At 41.3% G+C, this 18084-nt stretch overlaps 1 protein-coding gene across 1 annotated transcript; it reads right to left on the reverse strand.

Moving 5' to 3' along the window:
• Positions 1–9652: 9652 nt before the first annotated feature.
• LOC129339451 (vomeronasal type-2 receptor 26-like) lies at positions 9653–17668 on the reverse strand. Its single transcript, XM_054994030.1, has 4 exons — positions 17381–17668; positions 15953–16180; positions 13817–13943; positions 9653–10554 (listed from the first exon to the last, which is right to left on the reverse strand). Exons 1-4 carry the CDS (start codon positions 17666–17668, stop codon positions 9653–9655), a joined length of 1545 nt encoding a protein of 514 aa, XP_054850005.1.
• Between the last annotated feature and the right edge of the window lie 416 nt (positions 17669–18084).

The raw sequence follows: 18084 nt of genomic DNA on the forward strand, positions 1-18084 counted from the left end.
GGGAATGTCAGCATAAAGTTCAGTTAATGGAACCTTCCCTCCCCCTCCTCCTTCAGCACTCTGTACAATATAATTTCTCTGCCTTCTTTCTATCTTCTCCCTGGATGAACCAGCTACAGCTTTGCCCAGTTTAACTTTTAAAAAAGAAATAACACCCTCAAAAAAAGCTTTAACCAAGAACTATACCTGTGTATGAAAAGGGAGGAGTTAAAAGTCAAACTGATTTTCTTTTTAAAACTTCAATTGGAAAACAAAACTGTGATGCTTCAGTAGCAGAATAGTATCAAAATGATGCAATGAGTTTCATCAGCCCCGTCCCACAAAGGGACTCCACAGTAAGGTCATTTTAGTTTAGAACATTTATGATCTTTTCCCCCCCAAAATGAAGTGGAGGTAAGAGGCTAAGGAGGAAAAGAGAAGTGATTAAGTGCAGAATGATTTTGGATCCAGCTAGCTTTTTTTACTTAATTTTACCCAATTCCCTCCATACTACTGCCGCTACTTCAAGTTGGTCAAAGAAGGTATCTTCTTACCTTTTAAATAGCAGAAACTCGGTGGCTCCAACCTTTATCCTGTTAATTTTTTTTTTCTTTGTGAAAATATGTTGGGGAATCAGTGGGTAAATACCTTACATATAAATGTTAACTAAAAATCATGATAGAGCAGACTGACAAAGCCCTGTCTATCCCTGCATTCACATCCTGCTGGTACATGGGGTTTTTATTTACAATGTTTTTTTTTTATAGTGACCCCTGGAAATTTGTTGTCTAGCAGGAAAAAAAACAACCATAATGACTGTGGCACACCCTCCTAACTATGTGGTGCTGATTATGTTGGCCTTGGTCTAAATTGGCAGTTCAGATTGGCAGAATTTAATTTAATGTGTGTCCATGCAATTGTAATAATGTAAGAGAAAGCATACAAAAAATCAAACCCAGTAATTGTACCTGTTTTGGACATCTTCCAATTTTTCTGATGTTCCCAAATGACCAGAAAATACACCTGATCTGTGGTAAGTAATAAGTAAAGTTTGTCATGGTATAGATCTGCAAGCAAGGTAGAGATCTACAGCGGAAGGTCTAAATGACCCACTAAACTTAAAGAACACCTTACAGCTGAAAACTAACAATTATGGGGACATTTAAATCTATGAGATGCTCAAACCTATTGATTATTGATTGCTTTATCTTTGTAACTAACAACTGTGGTTTATATGTAAAGAACACTTAGTTGCTTTGATATAAATATATTTTTGATAAATACTTAGAGAAACTTGGTTGTTAATTTTCAGCTGTAAGGTGTTCTTTAAGTTTAGTGGGTCATTTAGGCTTTCTGCTGTAAGTCTCTACCTTGCTTGTTGCTTATTACTATGCGGTGCCCTTCTTTATTGTGTTATTTTCACATGGTATTGATCTGAGCATTATCATCTGCTGTCTGTTGGTAGTAATGTCTGCTGGAGCCAGTTTGGTGTAGTAGTTAAGAGTGCAGGACCCTAATCTGGAGAATCGGGTTTGATTCCTCACTCCTCCACTTGAAGCCAGCTTGGTGACCTTGCGTCAGTCACAGCTTCTATGAACTCTCTCAGCCCCAACCACCTCACAGGGTGTTTTGTTGTGGAGATAATAATGACATACTTTGTAAGCTACTCTGAGAGGGTGTTAAGTCATCCTGAAGGGTGGTATATAAAGCGAATGTTGTTACTGTTACTGTTACTGTTACTGTTACTGTTACTGTTACTGTTACTGTTACTGTTACTGTTACTGTTACTGTTACTGTTACTGTTACTGTTACTGTTACTGTTACTGTTACTGAACTTTTATGTTGAACTTGAATGCTGCTTTACAGGCAGCTAAAACAGATGGTGATGATGCCACAGGTCAACCTATGAGTTCACCTTATGCATGAGGCTCAAAATCAGATATCCTGATTAGATAACCCTTAACCCTGAAATGACTGACAAAAACTACACATGTTGCCACTGCGGTGAAAAGGTCCCACAGAAACAATACCCCCCCCAAAAAAATACGGTGGCAGAAGTCAGTGCACTTATCAATTCCAAAACATTCTGAAAACATCCTTTCTCATGATGCACAATATTTTTAAGGCATATGTCCTTCCTCATTTGCATATGAAAGAATTTATTGTACATGGCCATAGGCCTTCACAATCTAAAACCTTTCATTAAAAAGATTTTTAAAAAACACATGAATACAAATATAATTACATGCATATAAATAAAATTACAATAAAATGCATTTTACCTAAAATGTAAAAAATAAACATTAAAACTAAATGGTTTCTAGCAGCTTATAAGACAACGAACTGTATCAGGTGTTTACTCTCCTAGTTGCCACATTTGCCCTTATTTTCCAAGCAGCCAGGGTGTAGAGTGCCATCCTATTCAAAATAAAAAGGTCTGTGTCTGAAAGTATAAAATTTAGTTTATCATAAGCAGACAAAAGATGGAGATAAAATATTTGTGAGAAATTTTCCCCTTGGTTCCTGATGTGCCCCACACATGCACATGCACACGCACACCCACCTACCCACCCCTGGAGTGCCACAGCTGCCCCTGCAGTTATTAGCGGGCTAAAGGTGAAACATCATGTTATACTCACAACTTGTTGTGCTGAAGAGCTTGATGCACCTTTAAATGGATGTTTATTACGGATAATGAAATTTCAAGTTCACTTCAGTCGGTAAAATGCCACATTCACATGAACCTTGCTTAGGCTTTACCAAGTTCCTGAGTGTGGCAGGGAATCCCCCACTCTCAGCTAGCCTTTCCCAACACTGCTCAGCTGACCAGTGGGAGGTAAGTGGGGGAAGCAATGTGCAGTGTTCTGATGGGCTGACCTCATTTTCTGTGCACTTGGAATTGATGTGAGTGAATTGCTAGGGACATTATAGCATTTGGGGGAACTATATGCTAGAGCATCACCGACCAGGGGAGTAGACTTTCCAATTTCCGGGGGGGGGGGGGGCTGGGGCTGGGCCAGAGATATTGCTATGTTAGGGACATCACAGGGAGGATCCAATGACATCACAGGGAGGGGCTTCCATTGCCACCATCTATGGAGGCAGGGCCATGGAAGATTTAGGGAGGGGCTCTGCACAAACTTAGGGGGACCCCGGCACCCATGGGGACCCCCCTAACCAGTGGCATAGACTTTCCAATTTCCCGGGGGGAGGGCTGGGGCCGGGCCAGAGATATTGCTATGTTAGGGACATCACAGGGAGGAGCCAATGACATCACAGGGAGGGGCTTCCATTGCCACCATCTATGGAGGCAGGGCCATGGAAGATTTAGGGAGGGGCTCTGCACAAATTTAAGGGGACCCAGGCACCCATGGGGACCCCCCTAACAATGCCCCTGAGCTGGGCCAAACCTAGGGAAATGTGGGAGTTGGTCAGTGGTTATAGTGCTATCTCAGTGATCTCTTGTTGTGTCCTGTTTTTGAAATTCACTTTTAGGATAGTCACTTTATGATCTATAATTATACATACCATGTGTATAGGACAAATTAATGGTCACAAATTTGACACTAAGAAAGGCAACACAGAAAAGCCTGTAAGGGAACATTTTTAAAGTTTTCCTGGATGTTCATTTACAGGAGTCTTGATTCTGCCTTATTCATAAGGGTGACTTAGTACTGAAATTTACTAAATTATGGCATTGCAGATGCCTTCATTTGGTAAATGCATGGTTGAAGTTTGAACCAGGGCAGAATACAAAACAGTTGCCGTGCACTCGATTTCTGAGCAGTGTACAGAGTGCAAAGTAGTAGCAAACTCCCATCTTCTCACTTCAAACATATCCTATAAGTGAGTACAAGCACATTTTGAGGCAATTCAGAACAGTACTAGTCATGACCCCAAAGAAAACTCGCAGTTATACTACCTAGGATTTTATATACCTTGCTTTCTTAGCACACTGCTTAAACTCCACCTTAAAAGACATTATTAACCAAATCACAGCCTGGACACAGGGCAAAAGGAAATTTTTAAAAGGCCTCTGATCTGCACCCCCTCTCTTCCAATCTTGTTCATGCATATAGGGCTTCTCATTGCTTCAGAGAGACAGCACTCATTTTTAGGAATTGTCCTTTTCTGCAATAGATACCACCTCTCCATTAAACATGGAATGGAAATTGAAAGAGGGGTTTAGGAGTGGCTGAAGCAGCCCCCCCCCATACATTACCATGAAAAAAAACTAACTGTTCTCCCACACCCAGCAAAAAAAAAGCCACAAAAACCAAACAAAGCTATTTCAATAAGGAAACATAAGGCCTACCCTTTCCCAGTGTTCCATTTCCAAAATACAATGTAATGATAAGGTTACTGGAAAATAAAATACTCACTTTTTTCCCTGTTAAAAGGAATAGAAACTGGTTCTTAACAGAGTAGCATTGACTGCAAAGAATACATGATGATGGGTGGCTGGAGCGTTCTGGCTGGTGTGAGGGTATGTTTTAAAAGGGAAGCAGTTTTAGAAAAAAAATAGTTTTAAAAAAGAAATCAGAGTTCTTTATTATAGAAACTCCATACTTTGATAGGAAAGTGAAGAGAGCTTCCTACCTACAGATCTGTTCTGAGGAGGAAGTCCTCATGAGTAGACATGGACATTGGTTGCAGAGTTTTTAGTGGGTATGCTAAAGATTCATACAAGTTTTGTATAAATATATTGACTTCTGATATTTTATGTAATTTTATAGTGATTTGTTTGCTGTCTTAGATCTTTGTATGCCGTTAAAGGTATTTGAATTGAATTGACATGGACATGGAACAAAAAAAAAACAATGAACCAGCAGGTTCGTGATTTGTGGGTTCCACGAACCACAGAACTGGACTGGTTATGAACCAGTTCGTGGTTCGCAGTTTGTGGGGTTTAAATGCCCCTTTCTGGCCTTAAAAGTGGCAGGGAAATGGACATTTAACAGTTTAAAGGGCCCTTTCCTGCCTTGCAAGCGGCAGGTCCCTTTAAACTAGCAGCTGGCAGGTGGCAGGGGAGATCCCCCCCACAGCCTGCCAGCTGATAGTTTAAAGGGGCCTGCCTGGCAGGGCCCTTTAAACTGCCCAAACCCCAGCCCCCCTACCCCCCCAGCCCCAGCCCAGCCCCACACTTATCTTATCCTGCAGCGCAGCATCCTTTCTCTCCTCCCAGGAGGGGCAGGAAGGCCATTTTTGGCCTCTTCCATCTCCCTGGGGGCCTGCAGGGCGATGGAAGAGGCTGAAAACAGCCTTCCTGCCCCTCAAATGGCTGCCACAACAGCCATTTGAAGGGCAGGAAGGCCGTTTTCAGCCTCTTGAAGGGCAGGAAGGCTGCCAGGCAGGTCCCTTTAAACTATCAGCTGGCAGGTGGCGGGGAGGGGGGGCGGGCGGGACCTGCTGCAGCAGGGCCCTTAAATGGCCATTTAACTGGGGAAATGGCCATTTAAACTGCCCCTGTAAATACGACCCAACAAACAAGCATACCGTTTGTGAACCCCGAACCAGCGTGGTGCATGGGGTTTTTTGGGTTGTATTTACGTTTGTGACCATCTCTACTCCTGAGTAGTAATCTACACATCAAAGGGCAGTAAAGGAATAAACAGTAAACAGATGCTCTGACCAGTCTATCTTTCTAACTCTCTGGTTTCTCCCCCTATGAAACCTGAGGAATGGAACAGCATTAGAAGTGGAATCTTCTAACATTCCCTGAATGTAAATTGTATCCATGCACTTATATTGCACTTATATCCAACAGAGGTCTTGCAATCGGACTGTTGCTACATTGAAAATGGGTGGAGTCAGCCAGGGTTAAGGACTAGAGATGGGCACGATCCAAAATAAATTAACGATCCAGCTGATCGTGGATCGGCGCTAGCGACGATCCCCAATAAACGATCCACACCGATCATCTCCCATTCCCTATCCATGGATCGTGGATCGTGGAGACCAAAGCGGGGCATGCTGCTATTCCCAGCTATGTGGGAAGGTGGGTGCTGGTGGCGGCCGCTGAGCCCAGTGGGCACGGGGTGACAGTGACGAGCTGCCTCCTCTCAGGAGGTGGGGGGTCTGGCCTGTGTTTGGCTGTCAGAGCTGCCGATCAGGGTTTGCAGGGATGAGATTGGAGTGCCCATGGCTACAGAACACCCCCTTCCCCCTCCCTCCCCTGGCTGTCTTCTCCCAACTGGTGTCTGCTTTGCTGCTCTGTGGTTGGAAGGAAGCCCTGCTGATCAAGGAAAGCTGGGCTTCCATTCGGGTTTCCAGGGTGACAGAAGGAGGGCAAACACAGCTCAGGCATTCCCCTGGCTCCGTTGCCAGGGGAATAGATTGCTGGCACCTGAGTGTCTGGCTTCCCAATCCAAGCACAATCGCGCCGATCCAGCCCCCCCCCCCTGCTGATCACTGGATCATTGGCCGTGGCCGAGCACGATCCGCCGGTTCACGATTGCACAATCGCCATTATCGTGGGTTTTTTTCGATTGTAATGCGGATCGTGCCCATCTCTATTAAGGACTAAGCTAATTAGTGTGTCATAGTCAAAAGTATTTTAAGGCTGTGTATAAATTCTTTTTTATATAAAATTTATTTTTATAAATATAAGCAGAACAGAAAAAAGAAAATAAAAACAATAGCACAATTATAATTATGTCAAAAGAAAAAGAGTAAACATAATATAACAAACAATATAAATAACTTATGTTTTTTATATCCAGCACATATCAATTCTTGAATGTGTTTGGTGTCTGTCAGAAAAGAAAGTATAGTCTCCAATATTCAGATTTTTGATCCTACAAGCATCTTCCAATTGTAACATTTCCATATAATTAAACACATTTTGGAGAAGATGGGGGGACATGAAGAGAGGGGAGAGACTTCTGAGGTAAATGCTCCCTGGATTTATGGCTGTCAAAATCTCACATGCTCTCTGGTCCTTTCTTTTATTTATGTAAATTGCTTCAGTCGCCCACAATGTAAAAGAAACACAAGCTTTGTTGATAGTTTGTAAGCTTTGTGTTCCCTTTGTAGGATCAAAAATCTTTTAGACATTTAACCCACTGAAGCCATCATATACTATTTAAGGTATTACTTCAAAAATAGTTTCTTGATAGGAAGAGAGAGAGCACATTTTGGGGGAGTTTGCCTTCTTTGGGTTTTTTCCCCTACCTATCTTTTTCTTAGATCCATTACCCCATTCATGTCTCTGAAGATCATTATCTTCTTGAAAATTAAAAATGGATTGAAAAACATTTTCATAAAAACTTTCTCTTGCATTGTTTGGTGCATATATTGTTGCTAGTGTGTTGCCTTCCAGGAGCCTGATTTTCAAAATCAAATATCAGAGTTCTTAATTCTTCTGTAACATTTATTTGTAAATTGTTTATACAAACCACAATATCTTTAAAAATGATAAATTCTTAATAAACACACTAATACATACAAGCAAAAACCAGGAACAAAGGCCCAAAGAATCATAGAAATTATAATATGATATAACAGGAAGGGGGGACAATCCTGTGCTTCATCAGCTATTGTAACTGAGACCCTCATGTGAGATCTGAGGGGGCTCGAGCCCCTCAGCCCCCCCGTAGTTTACACCTATGTCACCGACAATACACTCGTGTCACTTCCGACTTCCAGATAAGTCTCCTGCTGTTAGCTAGGTAAAGATTAGATCTGTCACATTGTTTTAAATGGGATAACTTTATCTCTGTATTCTTCATACAAAGGTTAAAAAGAAAGAGTATGGAATGCTGATCTAAACACAAAAATACAGGATCAACGGTGATTTAAGTCTTGCCTCTTAAAATACTCAGAGGGTTTTTGTCTTTAGCTGTATCTGAATGTAAATTGGGGGGTGAAATAAAGCACTTTGAAATAGGGGAACATGTGGCACTTTTTTCTGCATTGTTCCAGCATCTCAAAGAGTCTTTTGGGCCTCCCTTCTATCAGTTTTGACATTTGTGTTTTAATACATGGGAAAACAGGTCTGTGTAAGAAGCAGGGCAAAACATATTCAAAGACTATTGATGTTTCTGTATGAAAGTAGATCCCCATCCCCCATCTATATGTGTATGCACAAAACCATCCATTCAGCAGAGAAAAAATGATTTTTTTCTGTATTATCCTCCTCTGTAGTAAATGATTCTTCGTCTGTCTTCTGCCCACTTCTTTTTCATCTACCTAATAATAACCTTCTGGACAGAACTTGTGGAAAAATTACTTAGCACCTCTGAAACCATCTCCAAGATAATCTTGCTGGAATTGTGACAATTAGTTGTAATTGCAAAGGCCTGGTTTGATTGGTCCTTTGGAGAAATGCCACCTCCCAGTGTTGGCAGTAAATGGTAAAGTAAGCACAAGTGGTGCTGAGGTAATGAAACATTAAGGCAATGCCAGTCACTCATTATCAAGGCAAAACTTTGGGCTACTGACTCAGTGGAGAGAAGGAAATTTAATCAAGGCCTCTCAACCGAGGTCATTAGGTAGGTTTCACTCAACCAATGTTTTGATGAAATCGTTGATTCTTTATATTCCAAACATCATAGCATTGTAGTAGAAAGTTCATGATTGTATTTGTAACTAGAGATGGGCACGAACTGAAATACAAACCAAAATTAAGCATGAACCAGGCTGGTTCGTGGTTCGCGAACCACTGTTTGTCAGATCCCATTTCTGATGAACTGCCATGAACTTCTAGGCTGGTTCATTTGGTTCGTTTTCTGGTTCGTCACGGCAGACAGCCTGTTTCCAATCAATCACTTTCCTAGGCAACAGGGGATGGACTTCCTGCAGACCTTCTGCTGACCCAGAAGTGAACTTCTGCTGGCCCGGAACTGACCTTCTGCTGACCCAGAAGTGATGATTTTCTGACCTGGATGTGACATTTTCACGAACCAAATGAACCGGTTCGCGAACCAGGGGCAGGTTCATGAAAGTTTGTGGTTCGTGGTTCGTGAAATTTGACGAACCATGAACCACATGGTTTGGCTTTTTTCTGGTTTGTGCCCATCTCTATTTGTAACTCCTCATTATGATGTCCTGATTTGATGACAGAATGACAGTTGAAAATATGGCCCAATATTGTGTTTATGATACATTTAAGTATAAAGTCATGTGAACCCAACCTTATAGAGTAATCATAAGGAGGTCCACTGAGAATCCTACTCAGGTCTATTCAGTGGAATATACTTCTGAGAACTCATCTTTAATATTGCACAGTACTTTCTTGCAAGAAGGAGATGGGCCATGATGAACACAGGCACAGACTTCCTTATTTCTGCCTAAACATGGTTGTATATAGGATTGGTTCTCCTTAGAATCTTCAGTCCTTCTGGTAGAAGTGGCACCTTTAACAAAATTGTAATTCTGAGGAAAGAGAGAGCATTCATTCATTCACAAATCTGTCTACTCCCATGCTAGAAAGAAGTGAATTCAGTGCTCATAATGAGAGCTCCTATATATATTTCTGGCTATGTCTTATAGCAATTTTAAAAGATTGTTGACAATTAACTAAAACAATAAGGAAACAAGTCTTTGAAAAATGTAAATCAGGTCCATACAAGTTTAATTGCCTGATTTTGGATAAGGAACCTTAGGAATTGTAGGTCTCTGCTATGTCAGGAAACAGCATGTGAAAGAATGCAGAGACCAACATGTTTTGTCTTCATTTTTTCCTCTTTATTAGTAATTCCCTGTTGTTTAGCTCAGGCCTCAGTGCAATGATGTAACATTTGGGTGCAAAAATGCAACCCAGTAAGCCAGCACTGGAGATTAAGATGGAGAAGATTTCTATTGCTACCATGGATTTTCCCTTTGTGCTCAGGTAAGTTGGAATAAAAGATAGCCAAACACTGCAAAAGAGCAACATGCTGAACGTGATAAACTTGGCTTCATTGAAACTGTCAGGTAACTTCCTGGCCAGGAAAGCCATAATGAAGCTGACAATGGCCAGTAGGCCCATGAAGCCCAAAACACAGTAAAACATGGTAACTGACCCTTCATTACATTCCAGTATGATTATCCTGGACGATGAGAGCATATCTTTATCTGGGAATGGAGGAGAACTGCTTATCCAAAAGACACAAATGCCTACTTGAACAAGGGTGCAGGAAAGGACTACAGAATATGCCAGTCTTTTCCCCACCAATGGCATTATCCTAGACCTTGGTTTAGTAGCCATGAAGGCCAGAACCACAGTAATGGTTTTGGCCAACACACTTGAAATAGCTACCGAAAATATGATGCCAAAAGTAATTTGTCGGAGAAGGCAGGTCACCTTTCCAGGCTTCCCAATGAACAGCAAACAAGAGAGGAAGCAATGGACAAGGGAGATTAGAAGAATGTAAGTAAGGCTTTGGTTATTGGCTTTGACGATGGGAGTGTCCTGGTGCCTCACAAATGTTCCAAGCACCAAAGCTGTGACCAGTGAGAAAGAAACAGCCAAAGTAGCTAAGATGCCTCCTGTCAGTTCTTTGTAAGAGAGGAAGCTGATATCCCTGGGAACACATTGATTTTGATAGTAGTTGGAATAGTGATCTTGTGGACATTTTACACAGATAGTCATGTCTGTAAAAAAAAAAAGGAGAAATTGTTGAAATATTTCAAGACTGTACCCAATGTCTATGGAAAAGGTTTTAAAAGTTTGAACACTGGTTATGAATATTATTGTGGTTATTAGATTAGGAAACTTTCCTCTAATAGAAGGAGTTTGTCTTGAATGGAAGAGAGATGTTCTGCTGATGGAAGCTGCGCACTGGAGGAAGGGCCCACCAAGAGCTAGATCTTGGAAACCAACCCAAGATTATTCTTTGAAAAGTCTTCAGATAAATTGAGAGAAGGAATTTGAAGGAAGGAATTTGAACGTGGGGGAGAACAGGATAAAGATGGTTTTTCACTCATGAGAGTGTCTTTTTTAAAGTTCTTACTCTTGTAAATGTGTTCCTAGATGGCACTGCACTAGTGTATAGCAGTAGGCAAGCTATGAACTGAGTTTTGTTGACTGAGATGAGCTCTCAACAATTTTACAAGGTGATCTTTATTAATCTTCACTTTCCAATTGCAATAAATAATAATATTGGCTTCAGATTATTATAACATCTGATGAGACTGAATTTCATGAATTAGAATTCTCCTCCCCCACTGGACCAGATGTTGGATTGATGCTTAATTTATTAGGTATCTAAAAACCATTTGCCTATTGTTCTCCTGAGGCTGCTTGTCAACTCAGCATTCCTGTCATATGTTGACCTCTCCAATAGCAAGCAGATGCTCGGGTGAGCAGGGAGACAAAATTCCAAGAGAATATTGCATTTCTCTTGCAGGAACATGCCTTTATCCTTACATCTCTGCAATAAAAGGAAACAGGGACTTATTTTTTAAAAAAATAAAAGCTGGTGCATGTATTTGTTATAACATTATACCAAGATAATAATATTCTAATGCCAATTAAATTTTTTTTAAAGCATCCTGTGATGGTGGGGGGGGGGGGGAATGACCACTGCAGAATAGGGGCAATCTCAGGATAAATCTTGCAGATTCACACTCATTTTACATGCGTCTTCTCCCCAAATTTCCTTCTTCATTAAGCACTTTTACATTTTTGTGAGCTTTTTTCTTTTAGGTGGGTAGAAATATTTTGAAGGGTTCCCCCACCCCCACCCTCCAGTGGATGATTGTTTGAGAAAGTCTAATTTCTTGCTTCTCTCAATGGGACTTTTTTTGTACCGTATCATGTTGCAATATGAATAGTGTAAATTGTAAGTAAAATATTTTCATTAATCATTTCCCCCCTTTACTTTAATGTTCCTTACCTAATGAACAATTATAACTCTAATTATGGTATCATGATGCTAAGAGATTTGTCAGATATTTAGTTTGAATCAGGGTCATATGGGGTATTTGTCCATGGGGCCATGGTGGTTCTCAGCAGCCCTAAAGGAAGACAGAATCATTGCATAATGCACAGGCAGTAACAAAGACCTGGGTTCAGTTGCTACAGAACCACCTGTAGATCTGCATATCCTCTACTGTCACTGTCAAAGATCCAGAGGAGTTAGCTGTGTTAGTCTGTCGATGCAAAACAATAAAGAGTCCAGTAGCACCTTTAAGATTAACCAACTTTATTGTAGCATAAGCTTTTGAGAATCACAGCTCTCTGGATCTGATGAAGAGAGCTGTGGTTCTCTAAAGCTTATGCTACAATAAAGCTGCTTAGTCTTAAAGGTGCTACTGGACTCTTTACTATGTTACTGTCAAGCTTCTTGAAGGCTCTGGTTCTACAGAGCTCTGGTTCTACAGAGCTAAGTTCCTGCCCAAGCTTCCTCAGGGGCTGTCTCTAGGCACTACTCCCTTACTACAGCGATAGGTCCCTAGGATATAAACCCTAGCTCACACAGCAAGGAATGCCATCTCTCACATCTAGGTAGACTCCGGTCCCTCCAGATCCCAGCAGTCCTAGGCCTTGGCAGGCAACTGCCATCTATCGTCCTTTCTCCCTGATCTGGTATTTTTATTCCCCTTCCTCCTGCCACATTCATCACTGGATCTCTTGGGCTACACTTGAGTAGGCCTTTTATCCTTAGGAGTTCTCTACTGACAAGGTGGCCTTTACATCTTAGAAGGCTAATACTGGCAGTCCTTGTCTCTGCCTGCCATTTAGCTGCTCTTGGTGTATGCATAAAAGTTAGACTAGGATCTGGAAAATCCAGGTCCGAATGCTTACTCTACTATGAAAACATTCTGCGATGACCTTGGGCCAGTCACAATTTAATCCCCTTCACAAGATTATTGTGAAGATAAAACTGAGTTAAAGAAAACAATGTCAGCTGATTTGGATCCCCTTAGGGGTTGCCCGAGGCCAAATCGAGGGGGGGACATGGCAGTCAATAAGTACTTACCCTGTCTTGCACTCAACACTTGCACCAGAAAATAACATCATTTTACAGCACCATGTGGAGGCTATGGGTTACACCAAGGGTAAATTCATTGGGGCTGGGAATCACGTGCCTCCAATGGGGGGAAGGCATCCATAGTCCCCATTGAGATGGAGGAGGGTATTATTGAAGTAAGTAAGCAAGCAAACAAGTAAGCAAATAAATAAATAAAGTGAAGCTTTTCTGAAGCTACTCTAAAGCTTCCCTGCTTCATACCCTGACATGGAATATTGTGACATGTTACAAGAAGACCATGGACACTAAAGGAAACGTAGGCATTTTTTAAAGTGGGGAAAGTCAAGAGTGTTTCCTGTGTATCCTTGCAGTTTTACTCATCAAATTTCTCCGGTTTTAGTAGAAGACCTTCAGGTACAATCCCCCAAAGGGGAAAGGAGAAATCAAAATTCTTATTGAGATGAAGCAGAGGAAATCCTCTCCTCTCCTATAAGCCTGTATTACAGATTATGATAGTGATCACCAGGGTCAAGAAGATGGTTCAACTCTGGGAATGATTAAAAAGCAGCATGCAAACACTGGAGCTATATTTCCAGTTTGCTTCAATGAACCACAATATTAGTAACCTGTACCTCTGCTGCTGTGAATAATCTTGAACTGCATCTCCATATATGACAAAAGGACAGCAATGAAAGCAGTTGCTTATAGAGCAGTTTCCTATTTTCCTATGCCTAAATCACAGAACCAACATATTGTTAGATTTCTTTTGTTGGATTATCTTGGATTATTACTGTGTTCAAAAGAATGGTTGGGAATCTTATTAATTGTGGAGGGGGGAAACAGCTGGCAGGTATACCCAGATACTCCTGATCACTTTGGGTGTAGGTGAATATACTATTTTACTGTATATGATCGACTTCTCTGTTCATTCTGTTTCATACCCATTTGCTCCGAGATCATCCCATCTGGACATGGAACACAGTCATAGCAGCAAAATTTTTCTCCCTCTTTCTTTTTCTTGCAGGAGCCGGGAAGGCAGTGGTCATTGCACACAGAAAGTGGTAGAACCTGTCCGTAAACAGAAAGGGAGATTAACACTCCCACAGCATGTGCACTGAGAACTGCTGATCAGCACAAGTGCTGTTAACAGTGAAGAGCCGTTTAGAGTGCTGGAGCAGATGAGACCTTGGCTTGAATCACTCTGCAATGAAAGCTCACTGGGTTGACTGGGGCCACTCATTCCCTCTCAACCTAATCTACCTCATAGGGTCGTTGTTGTTGTTATGAGGATTAAATTGAGGAGAGGACAATAATGTTGTAAACTGCTTTGGGGAGAAAAGCAAAGCATTAATATCGAAATAAATAAATAAATAAATGGTAATGACTCAGATCTTACTGTTTCTCAGCAAATTATTGCCAGGATTCACATGCCATATTTTACTGATCGACTTACAGCACCCCAAACATGTTAATTGATTATTCATGGCAAGGTAACTTGCTACTGTACAACGTGCATGACTCATCCAGGCCCAGCCCTTTGCCATTATTCAATTGCCACCCCAGAAATTCCAGTGGCCGGATATGGATGACCCAGGTCCAAAATCCCCATGCTGCTTTGGAAGGAGGATACAGAAGAAAGTGAGATGTTACTACAAATCCTTCCTTGTTCCCCTCAAGCAACTGAGACTGGCCTGGCAGCTGGCACCACACAACTGGGGTACAGTTTTCTTAGGTACAGATGACAGGGAGAGCAAATGAAGGAAAGCAGAATACAGCAGGGAAAAAAACAGGTTGGTTAATGGGTGAGAAGGAAAGATGTAGGCAGGAAAAGGGTAGAAGTTATGGGGGCTTTCAGGGAAGGCAGTCATGAGGGAGGGAAAATTAAGATCCCATCAGTAGTTCTTGCACGTCCCTAATTGTTAATATATGCAATTTACAACATGCCCCGATCTGTGGATACTTACATCTAGAGAATGGAGCCACAACAGCCAATCTAAATCTACAAATCTGAGAAAAAAACTAGGTTTACTGAAAAATCTGAAATCTAAAAAGAGTGGAGAGTTCAAAACCCTTCTAAATAATAGATGCCATGCCTGTACCTTTAAGAAAGAAGATCTTGGGGGCCATTGTGGGGGTTACTAGGCAACTACAATGCTATTGCCATCCTTGAAACTTTGGTTTCTGTCAGTAAAAGTTGGGGGAGGTCCTTTGCAGGGCTATTTGGGATTCCCATTCCACCCCTACTCCCCTCCCTCATCCTACCTTGCTGGGAGGACTCATGAGGCCAAGTACATCAGCAACCACTGGGCAGCTTACTACCATGTGAGTTATGTGACTCATTCAGGTAAGTGGTGGTGGCTACTGGATGACAGCTACACAACTTGCTGCTGCACAAATTTTGCAACTTGGCCACACTTTTCCCATGGAGAGGCTGCTGGGGGAGGGAAAGAGGGGAAAGCTAAAACCACATACTGTGGGGAAGGGGGTACAGAAAGAAATGAAGTAATCCCTGAGAATCTTTGCTAGATCTAGAACTACATGTAGATCCAGAAACTATTAAGTCAACAATCATCATAAATTGGATAAGATATGACAGCTAAAGTAATAAATGTGTGAAGAGTATGCAGCATTCTGATCAGTGGGAACATGGTAGATTTCATGAATCAAATTGGGGGAGGAAAATATGTACTCAAATATTTCTCTGCTCAACTTGGAGACTCCACTTGGTGCAGAATATTACAGCTCAATTATTATTAGGAGCTAGATGTGGCAATGCTTATTATTCCCATTCTGCAGTCACTCCATTGGCTACTCATCAGCTGCTGAGCTCATTTTAAGGTTATGGTATCACATACAAAGCCCTTCATTCCATGGCCCCACATAACTATGGGACAACCTCTCTCCTTATGTTCCACCATGGGACCCAACCAGCTAAATCATTGAGGAAAAGACTGTGTTGGAAGGACAATTTGGCAACCTTGAGTAAAAATGCTGGCAGGACCCATCTCAAGTGCAGGCAAATAAAACTCTGAAAAGTTGTTCAAGTTTTTTCATGCACAAAAATATCTATGTCCCACCTGATTAAATGTTCTGTGCCACACAATCTGATCATCACAAATGGTTAATTCTTTGCCTGGAAAAGCCCAAGGATCAAATGTTCCCACTTTTACTCTAATGAAGGAGCCATTTGGGAAAGTTACCCAGTTTGTAACATCAAAGCTAGCATTCATTTCTCCATTTTCATTGAAATGCATGGTATCATCAGCACTGTTGTTGAATGTGATGCTTCTTAGAAAATTATGCAGCTGATTGATAGAAAAAATGAAATGAATGGTAAACAAGAAATTGAAATCATACAATGAGCTTTGAAATATTTTGATTTACTGAGATCCATATTCCTTCCTAGATAATCTGCTTTTATTTTCTTAAAACACTTTCTTTTTCTTCCTTGTGCATAGAAATTAAAGAAAACAGTGACAGAAGGCTATGGCTGATACAACCACATCGGTTCACAAAGCTGAATGACCACATAGAGATGTAATTACCTGCCACGACTGCACATTCTGAAACACCAGCTGCTCTCCTTCTACTCTTCTTCTGTGTTTGGATCTGGATAGATATATGGCATGCAAAGCATGTGCCACTGCATAGACAGCATTGTAGACATTGTAGCTATGGCCAGTCATACCCATTTCAAACAAAATCCCAGGAAGGGTCTCTAGCTTCTCCTCACCCGTGCAATTGTTCTTGCTATCAGCTTGAATGTCGGAAATTTTCAATGAACAACTGAATGCCTGCTCCCAGAAGTTCTCGACGAACCCATCTCTTTTTGACCAGGAAGGGTTTATGGCTTGAATGAAGTTTTGGAACCCTGATGGCTCTTTGGATTGAATGGCGAAGGACAGGGCACCATGGAAGCTTTCTATTTCCCACATCCTTTGAAAGGACATTGATTGAAAATCCCATTGAGATGTAATAATCCATACTTTATGGATAGGTTGAAATGAAATCAAAGGTGCTAGAAACAGCAATAGTCTCACAATGAACTGGTATGGCGGTTCTCCATATACAAAACATGCATTGGCTTTGTTGTCAAAAATCACCATAGACGTTTCTGCTTGCCTTACAACCAAGTCTGTCAAAGTATTCAGATAAGTCAGTTTTGGTAATCTTAGAGTAAAGGCAAAGCAGATGTCATTGTTGGAGAGCAGTGGTACGATAGTTTGGAAAAACCTGTCACCTCTGTCATCATCTAGAGCGAAAAGCCCAATCCATGTCCAATTGAAATGCTGAAGTAAGAGGACCACTCCCATGAATTGATAGGCTTCCTTCGGGACCATCTGGTACAAAGAAGAAATGTGTGTTTTGTCACTCTGTGCTGGGGAATATGATCCGTAAATGAGCTGGAAGAAAATATGTTGGCATTATTGCAGATGGATTACTATAGAATGTTCAGCTATACGCCAAAGATTTGTCATTTCATTACAGCCTAGCACATCACATACCTGTGGCATCTTGTAGTTGGCAATAATGGTGGCCATATTGACTGAGGTCTCAGAGTCCAGTCCTCCAATAATAGCTATCAGATTATTTGCAATACCACACTTGAAGTTGGGGACAAACTTCTGCTGCTTGGAAAGCAAACTCAGGGTGGCTTTAATAGTTATCCTTGCATTATAGTAGCTGTTGAGGGTGTGGAAACCCAAAGTGATATTTGGTAAGATGTTGGGATTCTTGTTGATCTCGTTTATAGCAAACGCCAAGGCCAAGATGTGCTGGTAGTTCTTTGGCATTGACCTACAATGAGAGTTATCAGCTGGCTTGATAATCGAAGAACAAGAGCTTGTTCCTACCTTGAGTGAATAAACTTCTGGTTGATCATTCATTTATTCATCTATATTGACTGATTTACAGAGGTAGAGTAGAACGACAAATATTGAGGCCAAAAGAATAAAAGCAAAATAATCTCTCAAACAATAATTGCAATAGAATTAGAGTTGTTAGCGCCAGGTTGATACATTTCTCAAGATTTTGGGGATGGAATCTGAAGGGGTTAGTTTGGGGAGTAGAGAGACCTCAGCAGGAAATAATGCCATAGAGATCACCCTCTAAAGCAACCATTTTCTCCTAGAGTACTGATCACTGTGGCCTGGAAATCTGTAGTAGTTTTTTCAGGAGCTCTCCAGCTACCACCTAGATGTTGGCAACC

The sequence above is a fragment of the Eublepharis macularius genome, chromosome 12, assembly GCF_028583425.1.
Source record: "Eublepharis macularius isolate TG4126 chromosome 12, MPM_Emac_v1.0, whole genome shotgun sequence".
Taxonomy (NCBI): domain Eukaryota; kingdom Metazoa; phylum Chordata; class Lepidosauria; order Squamata; family Eublepharidae; genus Eublepharis; species Eublepharis macularius.

Coding starts and splice junctions, on each gene's coding strand:
- LOC129339451 (XM_054994030.1), bottom strand. CDS start 17,668: ATGCCAAAGAACTACCAGCACATCTTGGCCTTGGCGTTTGCTATAAAC. Junction 16,181..17,380: donor CCAACTACAAGATGCCACAG/GTATGTGATGTG, acceptor TCTATCAATCAG/CTGCATAATTTTCTAAGAAG. Junction 10,555..13,816: donor GATGATCTCGGAGCAAATGG/GTATGAAACAGA, acceptor TTTTTTTTACAG/ACATGACTATCTGTGTAAAA.